General features: G+C 47.8%; 1 protein-coding gene across 5 annotated transcripts; it reads left to right on the top strand.

The window, feature by feature from the left end:
• The first annotated feature begins 3,151 nt into the window (after positions 1 to 3,151).
• ttc37 (tetratricopeptide repeat domain 37) lies at positions 3,152 to 24,934 on the top strand. Of its 5 annotated transcripts, none has more exons than XM_010899714.4 (41): positions 3,152 to 3,175; positions 4,193 to 4,305; positions 4,402 to 4,545; positions 4,805 to 4,896; positions 5,025 to 5,100; positions 5,200 to 5,340; positions 5,469 to 5,567; positions 5,687 to 5,795; positions 6,010 to 6,150; positions 6,270 to 6,371; positions 6,513 to 6,637; positions 6,750 to 6,836; positions 6,991 to 7,094; positions 7,222 to 7,348; positions 7,445 to 7,624; positions 7,763 to 7,887; positions 7,972 to 8,222; positions 8,636 to 8,738; positions 9,058 to 9,240; positions 10,211 to 10,358; positions 10,524 to 10,602; positions 10,730 to 10,785; positions 10,886 to 10,942; positions 11,586 to 11,654; positions 11,799 to 11,873; positions 12,101 to 12,242; positions 12,412 to 12,505; positions 12,588 to 12,665; positions 12,777 to 12,901; positions 13,129 to 13,252; positions 13,645 to 13,860; positions 17,351 to 17,423; positions 17,523 to 17,576; positions 17,867 to 17,978; positions 18,729 to 18,857; positions 19,715 to 19,839; positions 19,974 to 20,138; positions 20,288 to 20,440; positions 21,693 to 21,823; positions 23,524 to 23,653; positions 24,274 to 24,934. In XM_010899714.4, the coding sequence occupies exons 2-41, from the start codon at positions 4,216 to 4,218 to the stop codon at positions 24,346 to 24,348; spliced, it is 4,689 nt and encodes a 1,562-aa protein (XP_010898016.2). In that variant the 5' UTR covers positions 3,152 to 3,175; positions 4,193 to 4,215; the 3' UTR covers positions 24,349 to 24,934. The 5 variants fall into 5 exon arrangements, with proteins under 5 accessions (XP_010898016.2, XP_010898018.2, XP_010898020.2 ...); XM_010899716.4 differs by lacking the exon at positions 3,152 to 3,175 and adding an exon at positions 3,195 to 3,429; XM_010899718.4 differs by lacking the exon at positions 3,152 to 3,175 and adding an exon at positions 3,195 to 3,447 and having other exon boundaries at positions 4,211 to 4,305.
• The last annotated feature ends 192 nt before the right edge of the window (positions 24,935 to 25,126 follow it).

Below are 25,126 nucleotides of genomic sequence, written 5' to 3'. Positions count from 1 at the left end.
ATAACTTTGGTTTTGTCAGCAGTAGAGTTTGTCCTTGTCTTTCAATAATTCAATGATTCCCTGTTTTAAATAAATTATTTGACTTTTGCTCACACTTCCTGTTTCTGTGGGTGCTTAGACTTCACATCAATTCCCCACATGCCGGGGAACCTTCCCAGAGTGGATCAACATGTTTCAACATGTTCATTCAAGCTGAAATGATGACCAAAATGCTGGCCAAACTTGTTGCACATATTTGCTCCAGTGTGGCCTCAAGTGACTGGAACTCCCCAAAGCTCTGGCCTGTAGAAGTAAATAGACAAAAATATGAATCATTAAGGTCCATGAAACACCACAGAGTGTGAGTTTGGACACTAATAATGCTAGACCTAGGTGTATATGCAGGCTGTTTAAGACCAAGTGTTTGTTTTGTCAGACTCAACACACAGAGCAGCTGTGCAGTCTCGCATTAGCAGCAAACTCAGAATGCCTGGCCATGTCAGTGTGCTTCATAAAGAAGGCCAATCCGCATGCCTGGCATTTTACCAGTTTCTCTACTGCATTGTTATAGTGGATATGCACACTCCCTAGTGGGTACATGCATATGATTGGTGACAAATTTTGCCACTGCAATCAATGTTTTTCCCACATTCCAGGTATTGTAATGCCTCAGGTCACCGCATGCCTCTTGGATGTGATTTTACAGTCCGTATTCTGTGAGGGAAAAAAGTATTTGAGCCCACTGACAAAGAAATAATCAGTCTATAATTTAAATGGTAGGATTATTTAAACAATGAGACAGAATAACAACTAAAAAATCCAGAAAAACAAATGTCAAAAATGTTGTACAATGATTAGCATTTTAATGAGTGAAATAATTATTTGATCCCCACTCAGTCAGAAAGATTTCTGGCTCACAGGTGTCTTCTACAAAGGTAAAGCTGAGATTAGGCGAGTTGAGTTGATGCCAAAGAACACCTCCTTCCCTCAGTCAGGGCACCTTAATGACTTCGAGAAGACCTGCAAAGAGGAGTGGGACAAAATCCCTCCAGAGATGTGTGCAAACCAGGTGGCAAACTACAAGAAACATCTGACCTCTGATTGCCACCAAGTGCTAAGTCATGTTTTGCAGAGGGGTCAAATACTTTTTTTACTCATTAAAATGCAAATAATTTTGTAAATTTTTTTACATGGGTCTTTCTGGATTCTTTTGTTGTTATTCTGTCTCTCACTGTTCAAATAAACCTACCATTAAAATTATAAACTGATAATTTCTTTGTCAAATGTACAAAATCAGTAGGGGATCAAATACTTTTTTCCCTCACTGTATATTTGGTAAGATTTGGTCACAGTTCTTGCACTTCTGGCGCTTTTTTTCTCCATTTCATCTTTTGGCTTCTTCCTCCTTGCCAGGTAGCACGCAGTCTCTTTCCTACTCAATATTATTAGATTAGGATCATTAGGATGATTTGATCACCCAGAATGAGACTGAACTTGAAAATCTTCTAGAACAATACACCACTCCCTTAAGATGCCAATGCCAGCCTTCTCCGCAAATTACTTTTTGCATTTGATAGAGAGGACTGGCACTTCAATAAAAAAAAAAAAAACTGCCCAGTTATATAGATTAACATGGCAGATTTCATATTGAAACGTTTCAGGTATTGACTTGATGGTCGCTGGATGCCTTGATGGTTGCAGCATCACAGAGATCGGAGGTCTAATTATCATTAGTTATTAGTTTAAACTGTACAGGAATTAAAGAAATGCACTGAATTACATGCTAATTTCTAGTTGGTAATCAAGGGATGTTCAAAACAGCAAAACAAATGTGACATTTGGCACCAAATAGGCAAAGTTGTTGTTGTTTAAAAGTACTAAGGCTCGACCAAGCAGGCTGATATCAGTCTTCAATAAAATGTTTGAATTAATTTGTTACTGGAAAAAACACCTACAACCACCGACATCATTTGTACAGGCTGTTGCATAGGCACCTATGTAAAGCAGCTGGGCAAAATGCTTCCATAACAAATTACACACTGTCGAAAATCATGGAGGAAAGACCATGTTCACTCAGTGACATTCATTTTCACTGGCGGGTTTGTTATGAATCAGCAGTCTATTTTATTCTCATAGATAAATAGGCCTGAATGAGTGCATATTGTGCATACAGTAGAATGTCATGAAATACACACAAAATGACCATACAGTGCAAAACTTTCAGTTTCAATAAGTGCTCTCTGAATTCCAAGTTGCCTCTGACCTCTCAAAGGTCTATCCTTTCTATGGGGCACCGCACCTGCGGTCACACAGTTCAAAGTTCCAAAATAATTCGAATTATGCTGTTCAGATTATGCACTTTGTTTATATACATAAAAAAGTTATACTTTATTACTACACGTAATAGCATTATTTTTCATAACAAACCAATGCATTTTAAAATACATTGTGGTTAAGGTAGAGTATGATTTCATTTAATAATTGAATTAGAATTGTTTTAACACCAATCATAGCCAAACTATCGCAAATTGTGAAACAATTTTAAAGAGCCGTTTGTACGGTGGCCCACCGGCTCTTTTTGGTGATATGACCCGAACGAATCGGCTCACTGAAAAGAACCGGAATGTCCATCACTAACCTTTACCACATCAGTGAAGTTTATGTTAAACTTCGAAAAGACTATGCACATTGTCAAACACAACAGCTGCTATTACCCAAGAATTTATGTTCAACACCGCATGTTTCTGTCTGGGGTCGGTGATCGAGAAAGGAGGAGCTATGAATCTCATTGGTCAGAGAGTGGAAGAAACGACCGAAAGTAGTAGACGTAAGCAAACGGTCAACCAATGACATTTAGAAAGACACGTCGCGTCACGCTGTTGTTGACCCCATATTTATGTAAAAATAATAACATTACAGAAAATAAATTATCTGTTTGTTGTTACAAAGATGATAGTCTATGATATATCTAGGCGTTAGCAACCACTGAATAATATATACAATAACAAACATTGGGTAATACATATCAACTTGTACTTCTGAGTAATATTTTTCCGTTATTTTGTAGACACATGTTTTTGTAAAATATATAAAGTAATTTTAGAGAATCTTGCGGTTAGATCTAGCTATATAAATAAAATAATGTTTACTAAAGAATGCGTCCAAGGGTGTTCACTTCCGGGTCAAACGCTTGCTGGTCAGTATGAATTTCTAGTGAGATGGATTCACTTTCTTTATAATAAAATAATTTTAAATTCCTGAATTAAAAACGTATAGCTGCAGGTAAAGTCAAAGTTAACTCTTTGTTTTCCGCTAATCATCTCGGCTTGTTGTACGTAGCCACGAACGAGCCAAAGGAACTAAGCTAACGTTAACTGCTATTACTGTAGTGTACGCGTCACTGCAAACTGTCAACCTCCTACTACTGTAGTTTGTTTGAAATTAGCTGCAGTAAGTAACCATACCAAGGTAACTATACCTTGTTTTGGATTAAGTTTGCCAAATAGTTAGTTAGCTGTGTTGCAAGCTATGTTAAAAAATAAACGTTAGGTAATTATGTATAGCTTGGCTGAGAAGCCATATCTCATTTTTATAATAAGATGCGTTTATCTGGACTGGGAACAGACCTAAGACAGCCAAAGACCAAACAAACCAACAGTAATCATGTCCAGCACAAATGATGCACCGTCTCCCTGGACCAATCAGTGTAATGTTTTACTTGCCTATGACACGTCTCACGATTCTGTCCAAGTTAGTCAAAATCGTGTGGCTTGGTTTGGCTTTGCAATACAAGTTGGCCTCCGCATGTGTGGCAAATTATGACACATCATGTACCATTTACGACCATGTGTACGTCAATAATGACATTTAAAATGTTGTTAGAATGAGCATATCCACGAGTGTAGGAGTGTTTTTCAGAAAATGTCAAATTAATCTTTGTTATGGACCTTATGGGTTCTTGTTGCAAATGTGTTTCTTGTGTGCATAAAGATGTATGTACCTAAGTTCAAACAGGATGAGAAGCATTTCCATCAAAGGTTTTCATTCTTAATTGTTTGTCATTGACACCATTTGGCAAGACCCATAATTTGAATTATGCACGTACAGACAAAAATCAGTATAGCTATGGTTTTCACGTTCATCTGTCTGTACTAGCTGGCTGAAATTAATCCTAACATGTTACTATTAATTGTTTCATTTTGGTAATATGCAGATTGGCCTTGGTTTACAGTGAAAATGTCAAGCAAAGAAGTAAAACTGGCTCTTAAAAATGCCAGAGATGCCATAAAGAACAAGGAATTTAAAGAAGCATTGAAACACTGCAAGGTAAGTCAATTTCTCTGTGCTCTAATTACATAGGGCGAGCCAAACTAGAACGGGGAAATATGTATTCCAACTCATATCAAACCAATTCACTACCAGGCTGTCTTGAAGCTTGAGAAGAACAACTACAATGCCTGGGTGTTCATTGGAGTGGCAGCGAGCGAGCTGGATCAGCCTGAACAGGCCCAGACAGCATACAGGAAGGCTCTGGAGCTGGAGCCGGAGCAGCTGCTAGCCTGGCAGGTACTGAGTACACCAAATGTAGATCAACTGAACTGATAAATGCTACTAGGTAGTAGACACCAGTGACATGGGTCCCTAAAAGTTACTTTGTCTGCAGTATTAAAAAATACCTTGCTTAGGAACCCCGCGGCAGATACTTTTTACCTCACCAGCTCAGGGATTCAGTCTAGCAAACTTTCGGTTACTGGTCAGATGCTCAAACCACTAGGATAACCTTTTATAATATCAACTCACAAACTTGTTTTTGTTGCTCTTTCAGGGATTAGCGAACCTCTATGAGAAAAGCGACCTGACAGATTACAAAGCAGAGCTTCCCAATGTCTACCAGAAACTCATTGAGCTGTACGAAAGGTAGGTCACCATGACAACCTCTTATAGCTCTACTACATCTGCAGTTACCCCATTGCCTATACCTTTTGGACTGTTGTCTACCCATCTTGGACTATTGTGTTTATCTGTACTTTGCTCTGAATTCACAGTTCAGACAAAACTAAATGCTATGAGGTGATCAGGAAATTGTCTGACATATACCACACAAAGAAGGACTATTTACAGGTAAGGGAAGAAATTAGTTGCCCTTCAACCAATTGAGTCTGTCTGTCAACGGCATTGGCCCTGCGTGAACCTGTGGGACGTGTGTGCGGGCACCTGTAGGTGGCCAGGGTGTGGCGAAGACTGATTCAGCTGAAGGAGGGTGCAGGTGCCGACAAGGCTGAGCTGTTGCAGATATGGCAGCAGATGACCAGTCTCCTCTCAGCCAGTGTGGAGGAACAGGACAATGAGACTCAGCAGCACGTAAGACCAAGGATAATGTGCGCAACAAACACTTAGGAGACTCTGCGTAGGCCCCCCGAGTCATTGACGTTAAGCATCTGTACGCGTCTCCCCTTTGTTCTTTGTGGTAGTAATCTTCGTGTTCTCAGGTAATCCTGGCCTTTGAAAAGGCCATGGTCCTCACGGACAATGTGCCTGGCGAGGACCATCGGAAGCTCTCAGCTGATTACGTGAAATGCCTTTCAAAAGTAAGTCCCTCCGATCCGTAGATGCAAAGAGACACATCACATAGTGCTGGAACCCTTGGTTAAAACTGGTGGCGGTTGCCTGCACTGCCAACTTACCGGAGAAACAATAATCTCCCCAGCTTCCGCATGAAGAGGGCAAAATGAAAGAGGCCTGTGAGTCCATGCTGGCCCTCTATCCCTCAGAAACATACCCTTTGGAGGTCCTTTGTGCCCAGCATCTCAAGTCAGGTACAGTACGTAATTACTGATAAACCCAGCAAACTGCAGGTAATAGTCTGTCATTGGCTGTAGTTTTACTCTAGGACCCAGTCAAATAGACAACAAAGGGTTGTGTTTATTTGGTGTGTGCATGTGTTATTTAATCATTTTGGCCTGTGATCAAAGGGGGTAAAGAAGTGACAGATGGCACCATTAAGTATTCAGCGTGTATCTTTGCCTCCAGGGGTCTGCAGTATGTATGCTGGCCATTGTTTCTCCCGCCTCATGGAGTTGGACCCAGACAGTGGCTTATGCCAGCTTGGCTTGGGCATCAGAGCGCTGGAGGAGGGCAAGTGTGAAGATGCCGTCAAGCACCTGGCCCGAGGTGAGCATTATAGGTATTATATTCAAGGGAAACTGCCTCCAGGGCGTGACGCTGAACTGGGCTTTGTTCTGGCTTTTGGGTGGTGTTGGCCAGCATCTACCTGTCTTTTGTGCTCTCAGGTCTGAAGCAAATGCGCTCCAGTTTGGTGGGTTGGTGCAGCCTTGCTCAGGCCCAGCTGAAAATGCACAGATATTCCGACTGCGTAACGTCCTGTTCCCAAGGTACGATGTCCTAAAGCGTACAGTCCGGCCTGTAGTGTTCTAGCATTCCAAGGTCCTTAGCTTTCAAGATGTCAGAGATGTATGTTGCGCTGTGGCTGGCTAGTGTCCAGTGCATTGACAGGCCTAGCTGTGTGCTCTCAGGGCTGAAACTAAGTGGGTCTGGGGATGACGAGCTTGGGGTCAGGCTCCAGAGACTACGACTAGAGGCCCTGGTAAGGACTGGGGATGAAAACACAGCAGACACAGCCCTGGAGACCCTTGACCAGGTACAGCTTGCATGTCTTTTTTTCCCAGTTGTTTTGGGCTCAGCGCCCATATTCTCTACTCATTTTTATATTTACAGTCATTCAAGCTTTTTTTCTTTTTCTTTTTTTATAGCTTCCAGATGCTAAAAATGACCCCTTCATGTTATCTCTGAAAGGAAGAGCGTATTTGCAAAAAGGACAAGTTGACTTGGCATTCCAGGTAAGCTTCATTCGCCCAGCTCCGCTATCGTCTGTGTTATTGATTAGGCTGAAGTAGCTTTAGTAGTGTCAGGTGTGTGGCCATCCAATATGTTGTGCCTGTGTTATTGTTGAGTTCCTGTGTGTCTCCACATCTTCTTCCTTGTACTCAACAGGTGTCCACTGAGCTACTGGCCTCTCGTCCTGACCCGGCTGAGGGACTGGCACTCAAGGGACTGGTGCAAATAGCGCAGGGCCAACCCCAGCTGGCAGAGCAGAGGTGTGTGCTGTGGTGTCCACAGACATGATGCTGTACATTATCAACTCCCCTCTTCTAACAGCCTGTGTTTGACCAGGCCATGCATTTAGGTGACCCCTTCCTGTCATATTCTCTGTTGGTAATGTAGCCTCCTCCAGGCTGCGGCCCAGAGTCCAGCCTGTGGAGAGTACCACTTCCTGCTGGGGCGGCTCTACTGGGGCCTGGGGGAGGAGTGTCGCAGGGACAGGAGCAAGGCCCACAACCATCTGCTGAAGGTCAGCGTTTAGCCTCCGGGCCTGTTTCTGGTTGCGTTGTCTAGATGGGCCGTTGCGCACCATGTCTTAGTTATTACCATGTCTTCCAAATGCCAGGCTGCCAAACTGGATCCATACCTGGGCGCTGTGTTCCGATACCTGGGCCACTACTACCGGGAGGTGGCCCGGGACAGGGGCCGGGCCAGGGGCTGCTACAGGAGGGCCTTTGAGCTGGATGGCAGTGACGCGGAGTCCGGTTCTGCCTCCGTGGACCTGAGCATGGAGCAGGGTGACATGGTGAGGGCCCCGTCGATGGCAGAGTCCCCGGCCTGGTTGATGTTTTGAGTCCGTACGCTCCGTGCCTGGCGGACGTTTGGTCCATTGACGTTAGAGTGGTCTGGTGAAAATCTGTTGCTGTTGGCTCCGCCTCCCCAGGACACTGCCCTGGCTGTTCTCCAGTCGGTCGTAGAGAGAGCCACACCCGGTTCCGCCAAATGGGCCTGGATGAGACGAGGCCTCTACCACCTGAAGGTTGGCCAGAACCCCCAGGCCTGCGCAGAGTAAGACCCCTGTGATTACCACTTGCATTGAAACGGCCTTTCACAACACACACACGCACACACTCATCCACGTGTCCCGGGCAGTCTGCAGGCTGCTCTAAGAGCCGACCCCCAGGACTGGGTGTGCTGGGAGTGTCTGGGGGAGGCCTACCTGAACCGCCGCAGTTTCACCGCGGCCCTGAAAGCCTTCGCCAAGGCCCAGCTGCTCAACCCGTCCTCCATCTACAGCCTCTACCAGATGGCCGCCATCAAACAGACCTTGGGCAAGTTCAAAGAGGCCGCCGCAGAGTACCTGCAGGTCACGGCCAGGGAGGACTACGTGCCAGCACTCAAAGGTGGGAATTTGTTCCAGTAGCTAGTTGTTTTCTTCCAATCCCAAGGGTATCAAAGCGCCCAAAACCTAGTTCACATAGGAGCCTCCATCAGACACTCTAGTGGTAGTTTTATTAAGAGTACATTTGTTTTAATATGTGATTTCTTGTTTTGGGATCTCATTCTCACTTGAACGCTACAACGGTTTGATAGTCACACCGTTAATGCCTGTGTGCGCTAACTGATGTGCCGACTGTTCTTCCGTGTTGTCTATCCAAGGGCTGTATTCGTTTTACACTTTAGCACCATCTTAGGACCTCATATTCATACGCATGATTTAGAGAGCAGTCTGGTCTCCATTCAGTTGTGGGAGTCTGTCAGCGTACATGCGTCATATCAATACTCTCTAAAGTGTGTGTGTGTGTGTTGCCACCAGGTCTCGGTGAATGTCTCCTGTCCTTAGCCAAAGGCTTAATGGAGGACTGCAGAGATGGTGGAGCCATAGATCTCATCCAGAGGGCCATTAACCACCTCTTTAGGTTAGATACTTCCCGCAGTACTTCCAGGATCCCAGAGGATCACCACATAGGATAGGATTACTGGAGCTTAGTAACGGAAGTGAAATGGAACGCATCAGGTGGATATTAAAATGACACCATGCTAGTAACGGCAAATACACTCTCAGCGTTTCAAGTGAAATACTGAGGACCTTATAATAATGTATTGCTTCTCAAGTTGCTCCAGTCAAAGGCCTTAACAGTTTTCATTGTCTTCATTATTGACCTCTAAACAGTGTTTCGCACAATTTGCCCAGCAGTTAAGTGACATAACCCCCCCCCCTGCTCTGTCCACTCTCAGGGCCGTAGAGCTCCGCCCTGACCTCTCCTGCCTGTGGAAGTTACTGGGAGACGCCTGCACCACCGTCAGCACCGTGGCACCCAGTAGGGCCCGGGTTGTAGTGCCAGGCCCCCTGACTGGGTTGGAACCCCCAGACCAGGAACACCTCCTAAACCAGGGACAAGTCCTCAGGGTGGGGGAGAGGTGAGGCTCTGACGCCGGCTAGACACCGGTGTTCTGATCGGAAACACAAGGCTTGAATTGAACTTGAGCCACGGTGCTTCAGGGTTAATTGTCAGCAGATACGCTTAGGAGGGCGAGTTGAAAGAGAGCGGCTTGGCTGTTCGTGTCGGTTAGCCCGTGATCCGTTGACATCAGCCCTGGTTACAGAGGAACACCCAGGGAAAATAACTCCCAGACACACCCGCGGGAGTTCGGTCCATTAGGAAGGACATGCACACGGGAATGGTTCTGAAAGGGTTCAGAAATGGAGAAGGAATGAATATACAAATATTACATATAAGGAATATAACAGGGTTAAGAGATGCATCCTGTCCAATTGAATTTGCTCAGTAGGTAAGGTAATTAGCGCAATTCCACATCAGTGTTGTTAGCATTACTGCTAACACGAATAAACAACAGCAAAACAGCTTTGATTACTGTACATACATTACCTGACAACACAAAATACAGGTCTGGTTTTATCAACATAGGTAATATGTATAATAATGTAAAGCCTGGAGGCTCCCAACAGAGGTAAACATACATGTATAATAATGTAAAGCCTGGAGGCCCCTAACAGGTACACCAAGTTGACCAACAACAATGAGTACGAGATGTATGTACGCTCTCTGTGTGTACATTTCCTCCCACTCAGACTGCCAATATTTTGGGGCGTGAAACAGACCTTATGACCAGTTCAGGGTTGGTGGGCAGCATCGGGACCAATGAACGAGCGCATGATCGGTGCATGGACATATTGTGGGATGGAGTCTGATTTTCTGATTGGCTATGACCAGGAGGGGAGATCAAGATCTCTAGACTGTGTGGCACCAGCTGCACAAAACACCTCACACCCTCTAGAGCAGTCCTTCAGCGCCCCCTGCAGAGAATGATTTGGGCTTTTTGTTTGCGGTGCAGCATTTCTCAGTTGTGTTGGTGTCTTTGTGTGTAGGTGCTATGGGCGTGCCATTAAGCTGATGCCTCAGAGCTCCAATCTCTGGTACGACCTGGGGCTCAACTTCTACCACCAGGCCCGCCTGGCACCGTGTGTCCAGGGGGAGGAGCACAGCAGCCCCTTGTTTCTGGAGAAGGCCCTGCAGGTAGAGTGCTTAGCTGGGCTGGATGGGGGGGCAAGCTGGGAGTAGAACGCCCGTTTGTTTAGGGACTCGGGAGGAGATATGGAAAAAAACATGTTCTGCCCGGTTCTTGCAGTGAACCATATCAGTGTAATCTAATGAATGTAGTATTTCGGTTTCTCTTCTCAGTGTGTGAAGAAGGCTATCATGCTGAACAGTTCCAACCATAGCTACTGGAACACCTTAGGGGTAGTCGCCATGAGCAGAGGTAGGAGGTGTAGACACTGCTGTAATTGGCCGAGCCCAAGGTGTCCTGTTGTATTGTTGGTATTTGGGATGTCATGTCTTTTAGTCTGTTCATAAGACACAAGGCTGAAGGTGTTCCCCCTTTTTAGAGAACTACGCCCTGGCCCAACACAGCTTTATTAAATCAGTGCAAGTGGAACCCAATGTAAGTACGACAGGATGGACACAATTCACTTTCCACTATTCACTGAATCCCCTTTTATATACACTATTCATTTTGAACTGCTGTTTTCGTCCCAAACTAGAATGTTGTTGCATGGACAAACCTGGGTGCTTTGTATCTGAAGAAGGAAAATGTTGAGGTATGAGTTGTCTCTCTTATTGAAATTTACTTAGCAAAACAAGATGCTCCTGAATCATTTAACGTTAACTAGTCATGGCCATTTGATGCTTTATTAGCGTTATTTTAGCAGCAGGATATTATGTTGGCAGCACTCAGATTTTCTTTATCACAATAAAAGCCATCATTGAAATGTATAAGGCAATATAGTTAACAATCTAGTCTGTGAAAAAGAACAGACAAGAATAACATTGGAACGGACATTAAACATGTACAGACTAGATTGTTAACTATATTACCTTATATAGTTCAATGATGGCTTTTATTTTGAAATAGAAAATCTGAGTTAGCGCTGCTAGCATAATATCCTGCAGCTAGAAGAACGGTAATGAAGTCACTAATGTTTACTACTCATGTTTAGTGACCCCATCAGCTTCTGTAGTGTAGTAGTGTAATTGTTTCCTTGGTTTCATTCTCCTGTTCACACGTGCGAGTATGGACAGTAGTGTATTCGACATCAAGCCTTGCATCATGTAGATAAATCCTGTGCCATGTTTGCCTGCGATTGTTTTAACTGTCTGAAATTGAGTGGTCAAATAAGTTGTTAAATACAGACTGATCATCTGTGTGACACGTTAATGAGTCATTTTACTCCTGATTCCCAGCTCTCCCATGAAGCCTTTAAGATTGCCCAGTCGTTGGAACCCCTGTATGTCAACTGCTGGATTGGACAGGTACGGTACAGCATCCCTACAAGTCACCGGACATCCTAACGCTTAGGAGGTCTCGCTAGCTAGCTGGTCTTCCTCAATGTTCCCTGGGCATGATCTCACCACCTCCCACCCCTGTCTGTCATTCTGATCCCTGTGTGTCCCCAGGCCCTCATCGCGGAGACAGTGGGGAGCTATGACACCATGGACCTGTTCAGACACACCACAGAACTCAGTACACACGTAAGACACTACTCCCAACTACTGGACTGATGAGTGCTGTAATGGTATAACATGTCTTGTCTTTTTTGGTTCTGTCCTGCTTTGTTCCCCTCCTTTCTCCTTTTCCGGCTCTCCTGTCCTGTCTTCTCCTGTCCTGTCTTCTCCCTCTCTCCTGTCCTGTCTTCTCCCTCTGTCTCTCCCACTCTCCTGTCCTCTCCTCCCTCTGTCTCCCCTACTCCCCCACATAGATGGAAGGGGTGAAGGGTTATGCTCACTGGGTTTGTGCCACTCTGCTGGATAAGAGTAACCGGGACTCTGAGCTCTATCGCTACAACATTGTCCAGATGAACGCAGTGTCTGCCGCTCAGGTCTCTTTGAGCAAGTACACAGGTGTGTGGTTCAGTCATCCATCTGACTGTCTTTTACAGAGTAGCTCTCCATTTAGAATGTTGAGCACATCTTCCATTTCATAGTTCGCCAAGTTTGAATGAAAAGCTCTGTGATCCTAAAAGGAAATCTTATGAAATGGCTGAATTGGTCTTTATTTTTGTCTTGTTAGAGCGCATTCAGACAGATCCTGTTGCATTTATCATGCTGGGCTTCCTCAACGAGCACCTGCAGCTGAAGAAGCAGGCCGTGCTGGCTTACCAAAGGTGTTCTTTATTTCTGTGTGTGTGCGTGTTTGTGTGTGTTTGCCTCACACAGAAATATGAACTAACTTGTTTTCCTCCTCAGGGCTGTGGAGCTGCTTCGGGTTCTGTCTTCTGTGGACTTACTGGCCTTCTCTCTAGGATGCTATGGCCGTGCGCTCTGGTTCGTTTGTCTGTTTGTCCTTCACAGAAAGGACAAACATCTGCTTGTTAAGTTTTATTTTATTTGGTTTTATTTTTCCCAAGTAAGTGTGGTATGTACCCCTCTATACAGCAACACAGGCCAGTGGGAGGAGGCGGTGCGTGTTTACTCCTCCACGCCACTAGAGGAGCTCCACGACCTGGTCGGCCTGGCACTGGCCTACTACAGGGCAGGGGGCATTGCGGAGAGCATCAGCGGTGAGGGGCAGTAGAGATCCGTAACGTTGCAGTGTCAGTAAACCCATGGGCACCTCCACTGAGGTTGTCTCCAAGTTATTCCTCTCTTTATGATTGTCTCCCTCAACTTGTGTGGCTGTGTGCACAAGGTCTGTTGTGTGGCTGTGTGCACAAGGTCTGTTGTGTGGCTGTGTGCACAAGGTCTGTTGTGTGGAAGTGTGTTCACATATGGACCGTGTTTCTCCTAGCCTATGAGAAGGCCCTGACGGTAGCCCCCAGTGAAAAGGAGAAGGCCTACGTCCTGACTGGTCTGGCTCTCCTGCAGCACAGGCTGGGTAACATGGACCCGGCTAAAACCCTGCTCTTCAAATGGTCAGTTCCTCCTGACACCGCTTCCGCTTCACACGCTCCCCTTCCAAAACACTGGTAGATCTAAGTGACCGTGTGTGTGTGTGTGTGTGTGTGTGTTTTAGGTCTAACTATAGTATAGTGAAGTATAGTAAAATCGGAAAAGAATTGACAAAAGTCAATTTCTGGCTCAGGGTTTAGGGTCAAACTTAGTTAGAATTGGGGTTTCTTTAAGGTCCAGGTGTTGTTGGTTGAGTTTAGGTTTAAGGTTAGGCATTATATCTAGGTAAAGTTTAGGCATAAATGTTACTTTATTGAGGTTAGGTTTAGGGTTAAGATTGTGGCAAGGGAGTATGCAATCTCTATTTTCTGGTCCCCATGAGGATAGCCATACAAACTTGTGTGTGTGTCCATAGCTCCATGCTGAAGGAGCCAGTGGCAGAGTCCCTGTTGTGCCTATGTGCTCTGGGCCTGGTCCGGGGGGACAGCACGCTGGCCAGCGCCGCCCTCAGTGAGCTGTTGAAGCAGGGCGGGGCCACGGCAGAGCAACGCTGCCTGCTCACCTGCGCCCTGCTGGCCGTCCAGGGGAACTACAGCGGTGTTCAGAGAGAGGCCTCCCGGGCTGTCCACAGGTAGGACACTGCGACAGGCAGGTCACCCCCCGAGGACCACGGCTGTTTCTTATTGGCCGAGTCTACGGGGATCCTGCTTCGTTCCTGGTCTGACTCCGGCGGCCGTCTGTACTGCACAGCTGTTCCCAGGTCGTCAGGCTTCTTTGGCAACCAACTGATAAACTCTGCAGATTTACTCTAAATTGGCCTTGTTAAGATGTGATTGTGCCCTCCCGTGGGCTCACCACCCACAGGAGGGACCATAAGGGGCCGGTGCGAAGAGGATCGGGCGGCAGTCGAAGGCAGGGGCCTAGACAACCCGATCTCTGGACACGGAAACTAGCTCTAGGGACGTGGAATGTCACCTCGCTGGCGGGGAAGGAGCCTGAGCTAGTGCGTGAGGTTGAGAGGTTCCGATTAGAGGTAGTCGGGATCACCTCTACGCACGGCTTGGGCTCTGGAACCACACTCCTTGAGAGAGGATGGACTCTTCACCACTCTGGAGTTGCCCATGGTGAGAGGCGGCGGGCTGGTGTGGGTTTGCTTATAGCTCCCCAGCTCTGCCGCCATGTGTTGGAGTTTACCCCGGTGAACGAGAGGGTCGTTTCCCTGCGCCTACGGGTCGGGGATAGGTCTCTCACTGTTGTTTGTGCCTACGGGCCGAACGGCAGTGCAGAGTACCCGACCTTCTTGGAGTCTCTGGGAGGGGTGCTGGAAAGTGCTCCGACTGGGGACTCTATTGTTCTACTGGGGGACTTCAACGCCCACGTGGGCAACGACAGTGACACCTGGAGGGGCGTGATTGGGAGGAACGGCCCCCCTGATCTGAACCCGAGTGGTGTTCAGTTATTGGACTTCTGTGCTAGTCACAGTTTGTCCATAACGAACACCATGTTCAAGCATAAGGGTGTCCATCAGTGCACGTGGCACCAGGACACCCTAGGCCGCAGGTCGATGATCGACTTTGTTGTCGTCTCATCTGACCTGCGGCCGTATGTCTTGGACACTCGGGTGAAGAGAGGGGCGGAGCTGTCAACTGATCATCACCTGGTGGTGAGTTGGATCCGATGGCGGGGGAGAAAGCTGGACAGACTCGGCAGGCCCAAGCGTACTGTAAGGGTCTGCTGGGAACGTCTGGCCGAGTCTCCTGTCAGAGAGATCTTTAACTCCCACCTCCGGCAGAGCTTTGACTGGATCCCGAGGGAGGTTGGAGATATTGAGTCCGAGTGGACCATGTTCTCCACCGCCATTGTCGAAGCGGCCGCTCGGAGCTGTGGCCGTAAGGTCTCCGGTGCCTGTCGAGGCGGCAATCCCCGAACCCGGTGGTGGACACCGGAAGTAAGGGATGCCGTCAAGCTGAAGAAGGAGTCCTATCAGGCCTGGTTGGCTTGTGGGACTCCTGACGCAGCTGACGGGTACCGACAGGCCAAGCGGGCTGCAGCCCGGGTGGTTGTGGAGGCAAAAACTCAGGCCTGGGAGGAGTTCGGTGAGGCCATGGAGAAGGACTATCGGCTGGCCTCGAAGAGATTCTGGCAAACCATCCGGCGCCTCAGGAGAGGGAAACAGTGCCCTACCAACGCTGTTTACAGTAGAGGTGGGCAGCTGTTGACCTCAACTGAGGATGTCGTCGGGCGGTGGAAGGAATACTTCGAGGATCTCCTCAATCCCGCCGTCACGTCTTCCATTGAGGAAGCAGAGGATGAGGGCTCAGAGGTGGACTCGTCCATCACCCGGGCTGAAGTCACCGAGGTGGTTAAGAAACTCCTCGGTGGCAAGGCACCGGGGGTGGATGAGATCCGCCCTGAGTACCTCAAGTCTCTGGATGTTGTGGGGCTGTCTTGGCTGACACGCCTGTGCAACATCGCGTGGCAGTCGGGGACAGTGCCTCTGGGATGGCAGACCGGGGTGGTGGTCCCTCTTTATAAGAAGGGGGACCGGAGGGTGTGTTCCAACTATAGGGGGATCACACTTCTCAGCCTCCCCGGGAAAGTCTATGCCAGGGTTCTGGAGAGGAGAATACGGCCGATAGTAGAACCTCGGATTCAGGAGGAACAGTGTGGTTTTCGTCCAGGCCGCGGAACACTGGACCAGCTCTATACCCTCTACAGGGTGATGGAGGGTTCATGGGAGTTTGCCCAACCAGTCCACATGTGTTTTGTGGATTTGGAGAAGGCATTCGACTGTGTCCCTCGTGGCATCCTGTGGAGGGTGCTTCGGGAATATGGGGTCCTGGGTCCTTTGCTTAGGGCTGTCAGGTCCCTGTACGACCGAAGCAGGAGCTTGGTCCGCATTGCCGGCAGTAAGTCAGACTTGTTCCCTGTGCATGTTGGACTCCGGCAGGGCTGCCCTTTGTCACCGGTTCTGTTCGTAATTTTTATGGACAGAATTTCTAGGCGCAGACCGGGGGCCGAAGGGTGTCAGGTTTGGGGACCACACGATTTCGTCTCTGCTCTTTGCGGATGATGTTGTCGTGTTGGCCCCTTCAAGCCAGGACCTCCAGCATGCACTTGGACGGTTTGCAGCCGAGTGTGAAGCGGTGGGGATGAAAATCAGTACCTCCAAATCCGAGGCCATGGTCATCAGTCGGAAAAGGGTGGCTTGCCCACTTCAGGTTGGTGGAGAGTGCCTGCCTCAAGTGGAGGAGTTTAAGTATCTAGGGGTCCTGTTCACGAGTGAGGGAAGGATGGAACGGGAGATTGACAGACGGATCGGTGCAGCTTCTGCAGTAATGCGGTCGATGTATCGGTCTGTCGTGGTGAAGAAAGAGCTGAGCCGTAAGGCGAAGCTCTCGATTTACCGGTCAATCTACGTTCCTACTCTCACCTATGGTCATGAGCTTTGGGTCATGACCGAAAGGACAAGATCCCGGATACAGGCGGCCGAAATGAGCTTTCTCCGCAGGGTGGCTGGGCGATCCCTTAGAGATAGGGTGAGAAGCTCGGTCACCCGGGAGGAGCTCAGAGTAGAGCCGCTGCTCCTCCACATCGAGAGGGGTCAGCTGAGGTGGCTTGGGCATCTGTTTCGGATGCCTCCGGAACGCCTTCCTGGGAAGGTGTTCCGGTCCCGTCCCACCGGGAAGAGACCCCGGGGAAGACCTAGGACACGCTGGAGGGACTATGTCTCCCGGCTGGCCTGGGAACGCCTCGGTGTCCCCCCGGAAGAGCTGGAGGAAGTGTCTGGGGAGAGGGAAGTCTGGGCATCCCTGCTTAGACTGCTGCCCCCGCGACCCGGCTCCGGATTAAGCGGAAGATGATGCGATGCGATGCGAAGATGTGATTGTAAACCTTCGCCATACTGTTAATCTCACGGCTATAACCCTGTCTTTGTGGCTACTTCAGTGGCTATAGAGGGTAAAATATCAGTTTGGGGCTATAGTGTTGGCAACAGCGGGCTGTGCCTAGAATCCAGGGATGGCACATTGTAGTTTATGGGGAAGGTACTCTCATCCATGTTCAATACCGATGTTGATCGAGGCGATAACAACACACGTTCTGTTGTTGTGTTGATGCAGTAACCCTGGCAACCCCTCCATGTGGGCCCTGCTTTCCAGGCTGGTGCCTCAGTACTCCCCCAGGAAGGCCAATGTACGTCACCTCACAAGTCCTTGCCGTTCCTGTTTATTTATGAAAACCAGTTCCTGTTTGCTGGCCCAGTATTTCATCTGCTAGTCTTGTGTGTTCCAGGGAGGTGCGGTCGCAGGCCACGTTGCTTGTCTGTCAAGCATGACCCAAGGAAAGGTATGTACCCCCCAACCCCTGAGAACTACCCCTCAACCACCCAAAACCCCTGAGAACTACCCCTCAGCCACCCAAAACCCCTGAGAATTACCCCCCAACCCCCACAAAACCCCTGAGAACTAGTCCTCATCCCCCCCAAAAATCCCTGGGAACTACCCCTCAACCCCCCAACCCCTGAGAACTACCCCTCAGCCCCCCCCCAACCCCTGAAAACACACTCAAATGTCACTATTGACTCTGTATTTTACCACATCTGTGTGTTGTCTGCCATTCCATGTGTGTGGCTGTAGAGGGCAGTGCTGTATAGTGGAGTGAATCAGCTGGCCTGTGGCCGTCACTCTGGGGATGACCGCAGCCAAAACGCCCTGAAGACCATCCAGAGGGCTGTGCTCCTCTGCCCTGGTGAGGACAGCATGCCGTTAAACAGACCTTGTCCTTAACTTCTGGACACAAGCAATTCACAAATATGTTGACAGGATAGGGAAAGGTCAAAAGTTGTCTTCTCTTTTCATTAACACACATGTAGTATTTTCTCAGCAATACAGCCTCTGCTAGGGTTCTCTAGGGGCTGCAAGCTTGATAAGAGAAGTCTGCCCCCTGCAAGTGAATCGGAGAATCACAGGGCAGTGACTATTTGTCTTGACTTCAGACCCAAGTGTCTGAGCTATTGGTCCCTTCATCTCATTCTGCACCTTTTACAATGTATTTATCTCGTGTTAAGCCCTGTACTCATACTGTGTCCTTTACCATCATATTTTACCTCACTGATTACAGGTCTGGAATCATGAGTATTATGTAATCTTAAGGCGTAAGAGAAGAATGTTCCTTCATCCAGAATCGGACCCAGGTGTCCAGTGTTAGTTGTTACTCTAGTGGTCTTGATGTCCTGGATGACACAGAAGGGCTCATTTGTTTTCAAAGCAACACTTTCCTGTGACTGTTTTGGGCACATCTTAGATATGTCACATACTGCTGAATATGAATCGAGAGGAAGCCAATTAATGATTGTAATTTTATTCTGTGTAAGAAGAGAATTCCATTGATTGCTGTGATTAGTTATTTTACCCAACTTTGTGTATTTTATTTAATCTGAAAATGACTTTCTCCATCAAGTGACATAAAGAGCTTCCCTATTCTGTCACTATCTATCAGATGATGCTGCGGCGTGGGCGGGGCTTATGGCTGCCTGTCACACAGAGAACACCGCCTGCTCCCTGTCTGGCTCCACCCCCAGCAGACGGGGCTTAGAGCAGGGGCTCATGGCTGTGGTGTCAGAGAAAGGTAGGTCTGTGTGTTGTTTTCAGATCATGATTTTGGGGTGTCTCAAACCCCCCATTCTTACAAAAGCCTAATCAAGGGGTATGTCATTTCAACATTGTATGCCTTGATTGTTTATATCATGTACTGTCCATTGATTGCATTGAGACCATTTTCTGTGTCATGATCAAAGTTATTTCCTATCCTGTGAATGATCAGCTGTAAGAAATGTGTGCGAACCTAGCCTACATGGACTGAAATGATCAAGGGTATAATCTTGAGTATACTTCAATTTTGTTACCAGTAAATGTTCTCCTGGATATCAAGAGATCGTTGAAAGCAAGAGTTTAGTTTTGGGTGAAACTAATTGAATACTTGTAAATGTGGGAGTGCCGGTTTCTTTGTTTCATTGTTGGAGAAAACAAAGGAAGATGAAAAAGGGTGGCAAAGGAAGATGGCCTGTGTTTTCACATCTTGTGTAACAATGGATCGACCTTTTGGTCAAGAGTATATAAAGCCCCCTGTAACCATAAGACTGGGAGCAACCCATCCTGCAGTTAGTGTATCTTCTGATTCTGACGTGCTGTTGACATGCTCCTGTGCAACCGAATGAATCGACATAACCAACTGCTATAACCAGTTTCAACAGTTGCGATTGGGGTTTTGGGTTCAAGTTTTGCCAGGTTACGGTTCTAGGTTGTCATTGGCGTGAGTGCACCAATGACACATTCACTTTGGACTACAATAAAGTGTTCCACTGTTGTTCAAGACTTGTTTGCTCTCCGTCACTCCCTTTTGTCTGTGTTTTTGTTTGTGCCTGCGTGTGCCTGTGCGTGTGCCTGTGCGTGTGTGTGTGTGTGTGTGTGTGTGTGTGTGGGCAGTGCGGTGTATGGAGGTGGTAGAACGGCTCCTGGCCCAGGCTCTGGAGGGTTGGGTGCTGCAGCAGGCTGTGACAGGACTGACAAAGGCAGGTCAGCTACAGGAGGCTGAGGCCCTGTGCTCTCAGGTACACACACACACACACACACACACACACTGCAGTGACTCATTTCCTAAATGCTCAGCACTTTGTAATCACACGTACATGTGGTGACACTGCAATTCTAAAGTGCTATCGCCCCCCCCCCCCCCCACCTCCAGGTCCTGAGTTTATCTCCCGAGCACCCTGCTCTGTTGCTCCTGCTGAGGCAGGTGCAGTGTGAGCGCCTCCTGCTGTCCAGCGCCGGTACTGCACTGCCAGCCTCAGTCTTGGAGCAGCTGAGCAGTGCCGTCCTGGCCAATCACACCTCGCTGGCCGCCTGGCATGTGAGTCTCATTACCCACTGTGCCTTGCGGCGCGGTCTGGACGCACGCACGCACACACTCAGAATATAGTCCCAACCCGGAAAATGTTGTCCGAGTCATGTTGGACAGTACCGCGTGTTTACCACCTTGTTCCCCCTGTCCTCTGTCAGTGGCTGGCCGAGGTGTACCGTACCCAGGGTCTGCTGGTGCAGGCGGTGATGGCCTACCGACAGAGCCTGCAGCTGGCCTCTCAGCTTGGCCTCCACGGTGGGCAGATGGCCAGCCTGCTGCGCTTGGCTCTCCTGGCCCTCAGTGCCTGCATGGTGGGTCTCTCCTCTATCGACAGGGATTCAAAAGATGCACTAGCTAGGGGGGGGGAGTGAACGTCCAGGCACCCTGTCTAGTAGGGAAAGTATATGTGGAATTTGGCAAGGAGCCACATCAGCCTGCGTCATTACTGACCGACCAGTTGCTCCAGATACTTGGTTGCATGGTTTTCCTAGAGCTACTTTGGTAAATGGTAATTAATTCATTATATAAAAGGTCTGTCAAATGTCAGCAAGAACATAATGCATGTTAAGTTAACACTGAGATAAATGATAAGTGACAAACCAATGTCATAACGACTGGCCCGTCTGCAGAGGGTTTGAGGAATGACAGTTGGCTTTCATACTCATTATACTATATATAACAATAGTACACATTTTGACACAGCTATGGTTCATGATTTTCTGGGATATAGATGAATGGAGGTATCCCTGTTTGAGATTATTTACATGTCTATGACAAGTCGAGAATGCCAAGTTTGTATATTATCCAGGAAGGTGTGCGTGTGATGCCTTTCTCTTTGAATGAGTCTGTGGCTAACAGGAAACATGCACTGTGCACAGCTGCCTTTACAAGACAGACCGCGTCTCACCAGCCCGTCTCCTAACACCGAGGACCGTGAGGGCACACTAATGATGATCCACACAGACTGCAGGCAGACAACACACACACACACACACACACGTTGGCAGACCGGCTGGAGCCGAGATACTGAGGAGAGATGGGTGAATGTGACAATAGGAGAGGCTGCAGGACAGGATGGCACCACTGACCAAGGCCAGGTGGAAATGCAAACAGCAGAAGTCATAGTCAATGGAAACCGGGCTTTTTCTCTGGTACTAAAGCCCTTTCAACACCTGGGTCCCTTTAAACAGCCTCCGTGGATGTAAAGCTTTAAAAGGCAGGTTCGGATTAGGCTTCACATGTTTTCCCTCCCACTCTTGTTTCTCGTTAGGTGGTAATTTTCTCTTTTTGCGGCACGTGCTGCTCTTTTAGCCTGGAATTAGATTACACAGACGGTGCAAAATACAAAGCCTTGCAGCTCAGACAGTTCATTAAAAAGTGGAATGTTGCATTGTTTTATGTCAATTTAGCCTCTTCAAGGGAGATTCAAAATCTACATGTTTATAAGGGTTTTATTGTGTGTGTGTGTGTGTGCCTCTGTGTGTATTTCTTTGTGTGTGTGTGTGTGTATTTCTTTGTGTGTCGCGTGTCATGTGTCTTTGTGTCCGTGTCTTTGTGTGTCAGGCAAAGATCCCTGGTGATGAATGGAAGGAGCTGGTCCTTGAGGCAACCACTGAGGCTCTGAAGCTTGGCCCCTCCCCCGTTGCTCTGCTCATTCAGGCCCTGCTTCACTTCTCCACTAAGATGGCCGCCAGGTGAGCACTCCTGCTCCTCTCCAGAAGTATTGACTTCTTCACTTCCATCCCTAATATGAGTAGAGGTTACTTACAGTATCTCACGAAAGTGAGTAAACCCCTCACATTTTTGCTAGTATTTGATTCTATCTTTTCATGTGACTGAAGAAATGCATTTGCCACAATGTAAAGTAGTGAGTGTACAGCTTGTATAACAGTGTAAATTTGCTGTCCCCTCAAAATAACTCAACACACAGCCATTAATGTCTAAACCGCTGGCAACAAACATGAGTACACCCCTAAGTGAAAATGTCCAAATTGGGTCCAAAGTATACATTTCTGCCTCAGCCGTCTTGGGCATGGAGTTCACCAGAGCTTCACAGGTTGCCTCTGGAGTCCTCTTCCACTCCTCCATGACGACATCATGGAACTGGTGGATGTTAGAGACCTTGCGCTCCTCCACCTTCCATTTGAGGATGCCCCACAGATGCTCAATAGGGTTTAGGTCTGGAGACATGCTTGGTCAGTCCATCACCTTTACCCTCAGCTTCTTTAGCAAGGCAGTGGTCATCTTGGAGGTGTGTTTGGGGTCGTTATCATGTTGGAATACTGCCCTGTTGCCCAGTCTCCGAAGGGAGGGGATCATGCTCTGCTTCAGTATGTCACAGTATATGTTGGCATTCATGGTTCCCTCAATGAAATGTAGCTCCCCAGTGCCAGCAGCACTCATGCAGCCCCAGACCATGACACTCCCACCACCATGCATGACTGTAGGCAAGACACATTGCCTCCACACACGCTTGACACCCAAATATGTTTACCTTGGTGTCATCAGACCACAGGACACAGTTCCAGTAATCCATGTCCTTAGTCTGCTTGTCTTCAGCAAACTGTTTGTTGGCTTTCTTGTGCATCATCTTTAGAAGAGGCTTCCTTCTGGGACGACAGCCATGCAGACCAATTCGATGCAGTGTGCGGTGTGTATGGTCTGGGCACTGACAGGCTGACCCCCCACCCCTTCAAACTCTGCAGCAATGCTGTCAGCACTCATATGTCTATTTCCCAGAGACAACCTCTGGATATGGCGCTGAGCACGTGCCCTCAACTTCTTTGGACGACCATGGCGAGGCCTGTTCTGAGTGGAACCTGTCCTGTTAAACCGCTGTATGGTCTTGGCCTCCGTGCGGCAGCTCACTTTCAGGGTCTTGGCAATCTTCTTATAGCCTAGGCCATCTTTTTATTTAGAGCAACACTAGAGCAATACTTTTTTCAGATCCACAGAGAGTTCTTTGCCATGAGGTGCCATGTTGAACTTCCAGTGACCAGTATGAGGGAGTGTGAGAGCGATAACACCAAATTTAACACACCTGCTCCCCATTCACACCTGAGACCTTGTAACACTAACGAGTCACGTGACACTGGGGAGGGAAATGTCTAATTGGGCCCAATTTGGACATTTTCACCTAGGGGTGTACTCACTTTTGTTTATAGTGGTTTGGACATAGATGGCTGTGTGTTGTGTTATTTTGAGGGGACAGCAAATGTACACTGTCATACAAGCTGTACACTCGCATGAACATGATATCGTTGGCACACAACCGTCATCTCCATTGCACATCCTCCCACTACCCCTGAGTCTGTTCTCTCGGTGTCCGTGAGAGCACATCCTTATCCTCCCTCAACCTATTTTACTTCCCTGGATCGGTGTGCTCGTCACCCAGGGAGACGAGGCGTCTGCTGGAAAGGCTGGTATACGCCCCATCCCAGGCGTACCCGGAGACTGTGGCGTGTGTGGCCCGCTGGTACCTCCTACGCCACCTGCACGCCAAAGACGACCTGGAGCTGATGGATGTGAGTGCCGAATGAGCCTATTACAGTCGAGACATTTTACAAGCATTCGCATGGAATTGGGTTACAAAGATTACGAGGAGCAACGTTTTTCTCTTCTTGTGATCTTTGGTGTTGGTGTGTGAAATGAAGTGTTAATTTACAGTGGAAGGAAGTGTCCTCACTGTTGTGTATTGATCGATCGATCGATCGATCGAAGCAGAGAGCTTTAAAGAGAGTCAGGTTTACTGTTTCAGTAAGGAGCAGGCCAACAGGTTGAGAGGTAGCACCTTCTAGGGGGCGACACGGGCTACAGGAGATCACGTTTGGCCTGTTGTCTCAGAGGATGGCCAGAACTCTGAATGTGAGATCTTGAATGTGCTTGACAGAGAATAGAGTTGTGGGCATTTAATGCAAAAGTGTATGTTGTTTTAAATTGGGGCGTATGCTGTAGTGGTCTGTTCCATGTTAAATGGGGTGTATGCTGTTGTAGTCTGTTCCATATTAAATGGGGCGTATGCTGTTGTTGGAACTATCTGTTCCATGTCGATAGTGGGAAGGAAGAGAAGGTAGCTGTACACCCTGAACCCTTGAAACAGCTCTCTGTCAACCGTTGTTGAGTTTAACACTCTTCCTTTCTCCAGACCCTGGTGGATCAAGCCAAAGCCAGTGCAGATGGCAGACTGTTGGAGTTTCACGCACTGCTGACCTCTGGCTGACCTCTCATCCACCAGCAGCCAACCAGCCCTTCAGCAGACAATGCATGACCTGATGTCATCAACATATCAACTACATCTCCATCCATGCCTGACTCCTGTCTCCTCCAAACACAATAATGTTAAAATGTTTACAGTATTGCTGGGATTTGTATGCAGTAGATTAATTTAGGTAGGTAGTCCTTACTAGTGGATAATCCAATTCCAGCTGACAGAGGATGTTCTAAGGACAAACCGGGGACCTCCTAATCCTGTACATACAGTTACTTTGTAGTAACATGTTTTTGCAGGGATGAAATTGTGGATTTGGGAATGACTGTCATCCGAAGCCTGGTCTTGCCATATTGTCAAATGTTGTAATAAGTTGGCAAATCCTCCAAGGTTCTTTTCGCAGGTTATTTCATTTCCTCAGCGGCACTGCAAACCCATTCAGGCCAAAACATCTGAATACCTTTTGAAAGACCCAGGTGGATACTCCAAGTGTCTAAACCGCAGTGATTCTCAACCCTGCTCCTGGACGCCCCCCTGCCCTGCATGTTTTAGATCTCTCCCATCCCTAACACACCTGATGTAGCTCATGAAGGACTTGATAATGAGCTGATCATTTGAACCAGGTGTGACAGAGCAAGGAGAGATCTAAAACAAGCAGGTCCCAAGAACAGGGTTGAGAAACACTGGTCTAAAGTGAGTTTAAGATTGCAAGCAGATGGACGGACCGGTGAGAAAGTTCAAATGTGAAATATATCATTAACATAAAGTACTTATTTGTCTAGTATGACAT

The sequence above is a fragment of the Esox lucius genome, chromosome 13 (assembly GCF_011004845.1).
Source record: "Esox lucius isolate fEsoLuc1 chromosome 13, fEsoLuc1.pri, whole genome shotgun sequence".
Lineage (NCBI taxonomy): Eukaryota > Metazoa > Chordata > Actinopteri > Esociformes > Esocidae > Esox > Esox lucius.
The sequence above is the reverse complement of the archived record's forward strand: the minus strand, read 5'-3'. Positions and strand labels throughout refer to the sequence as shown.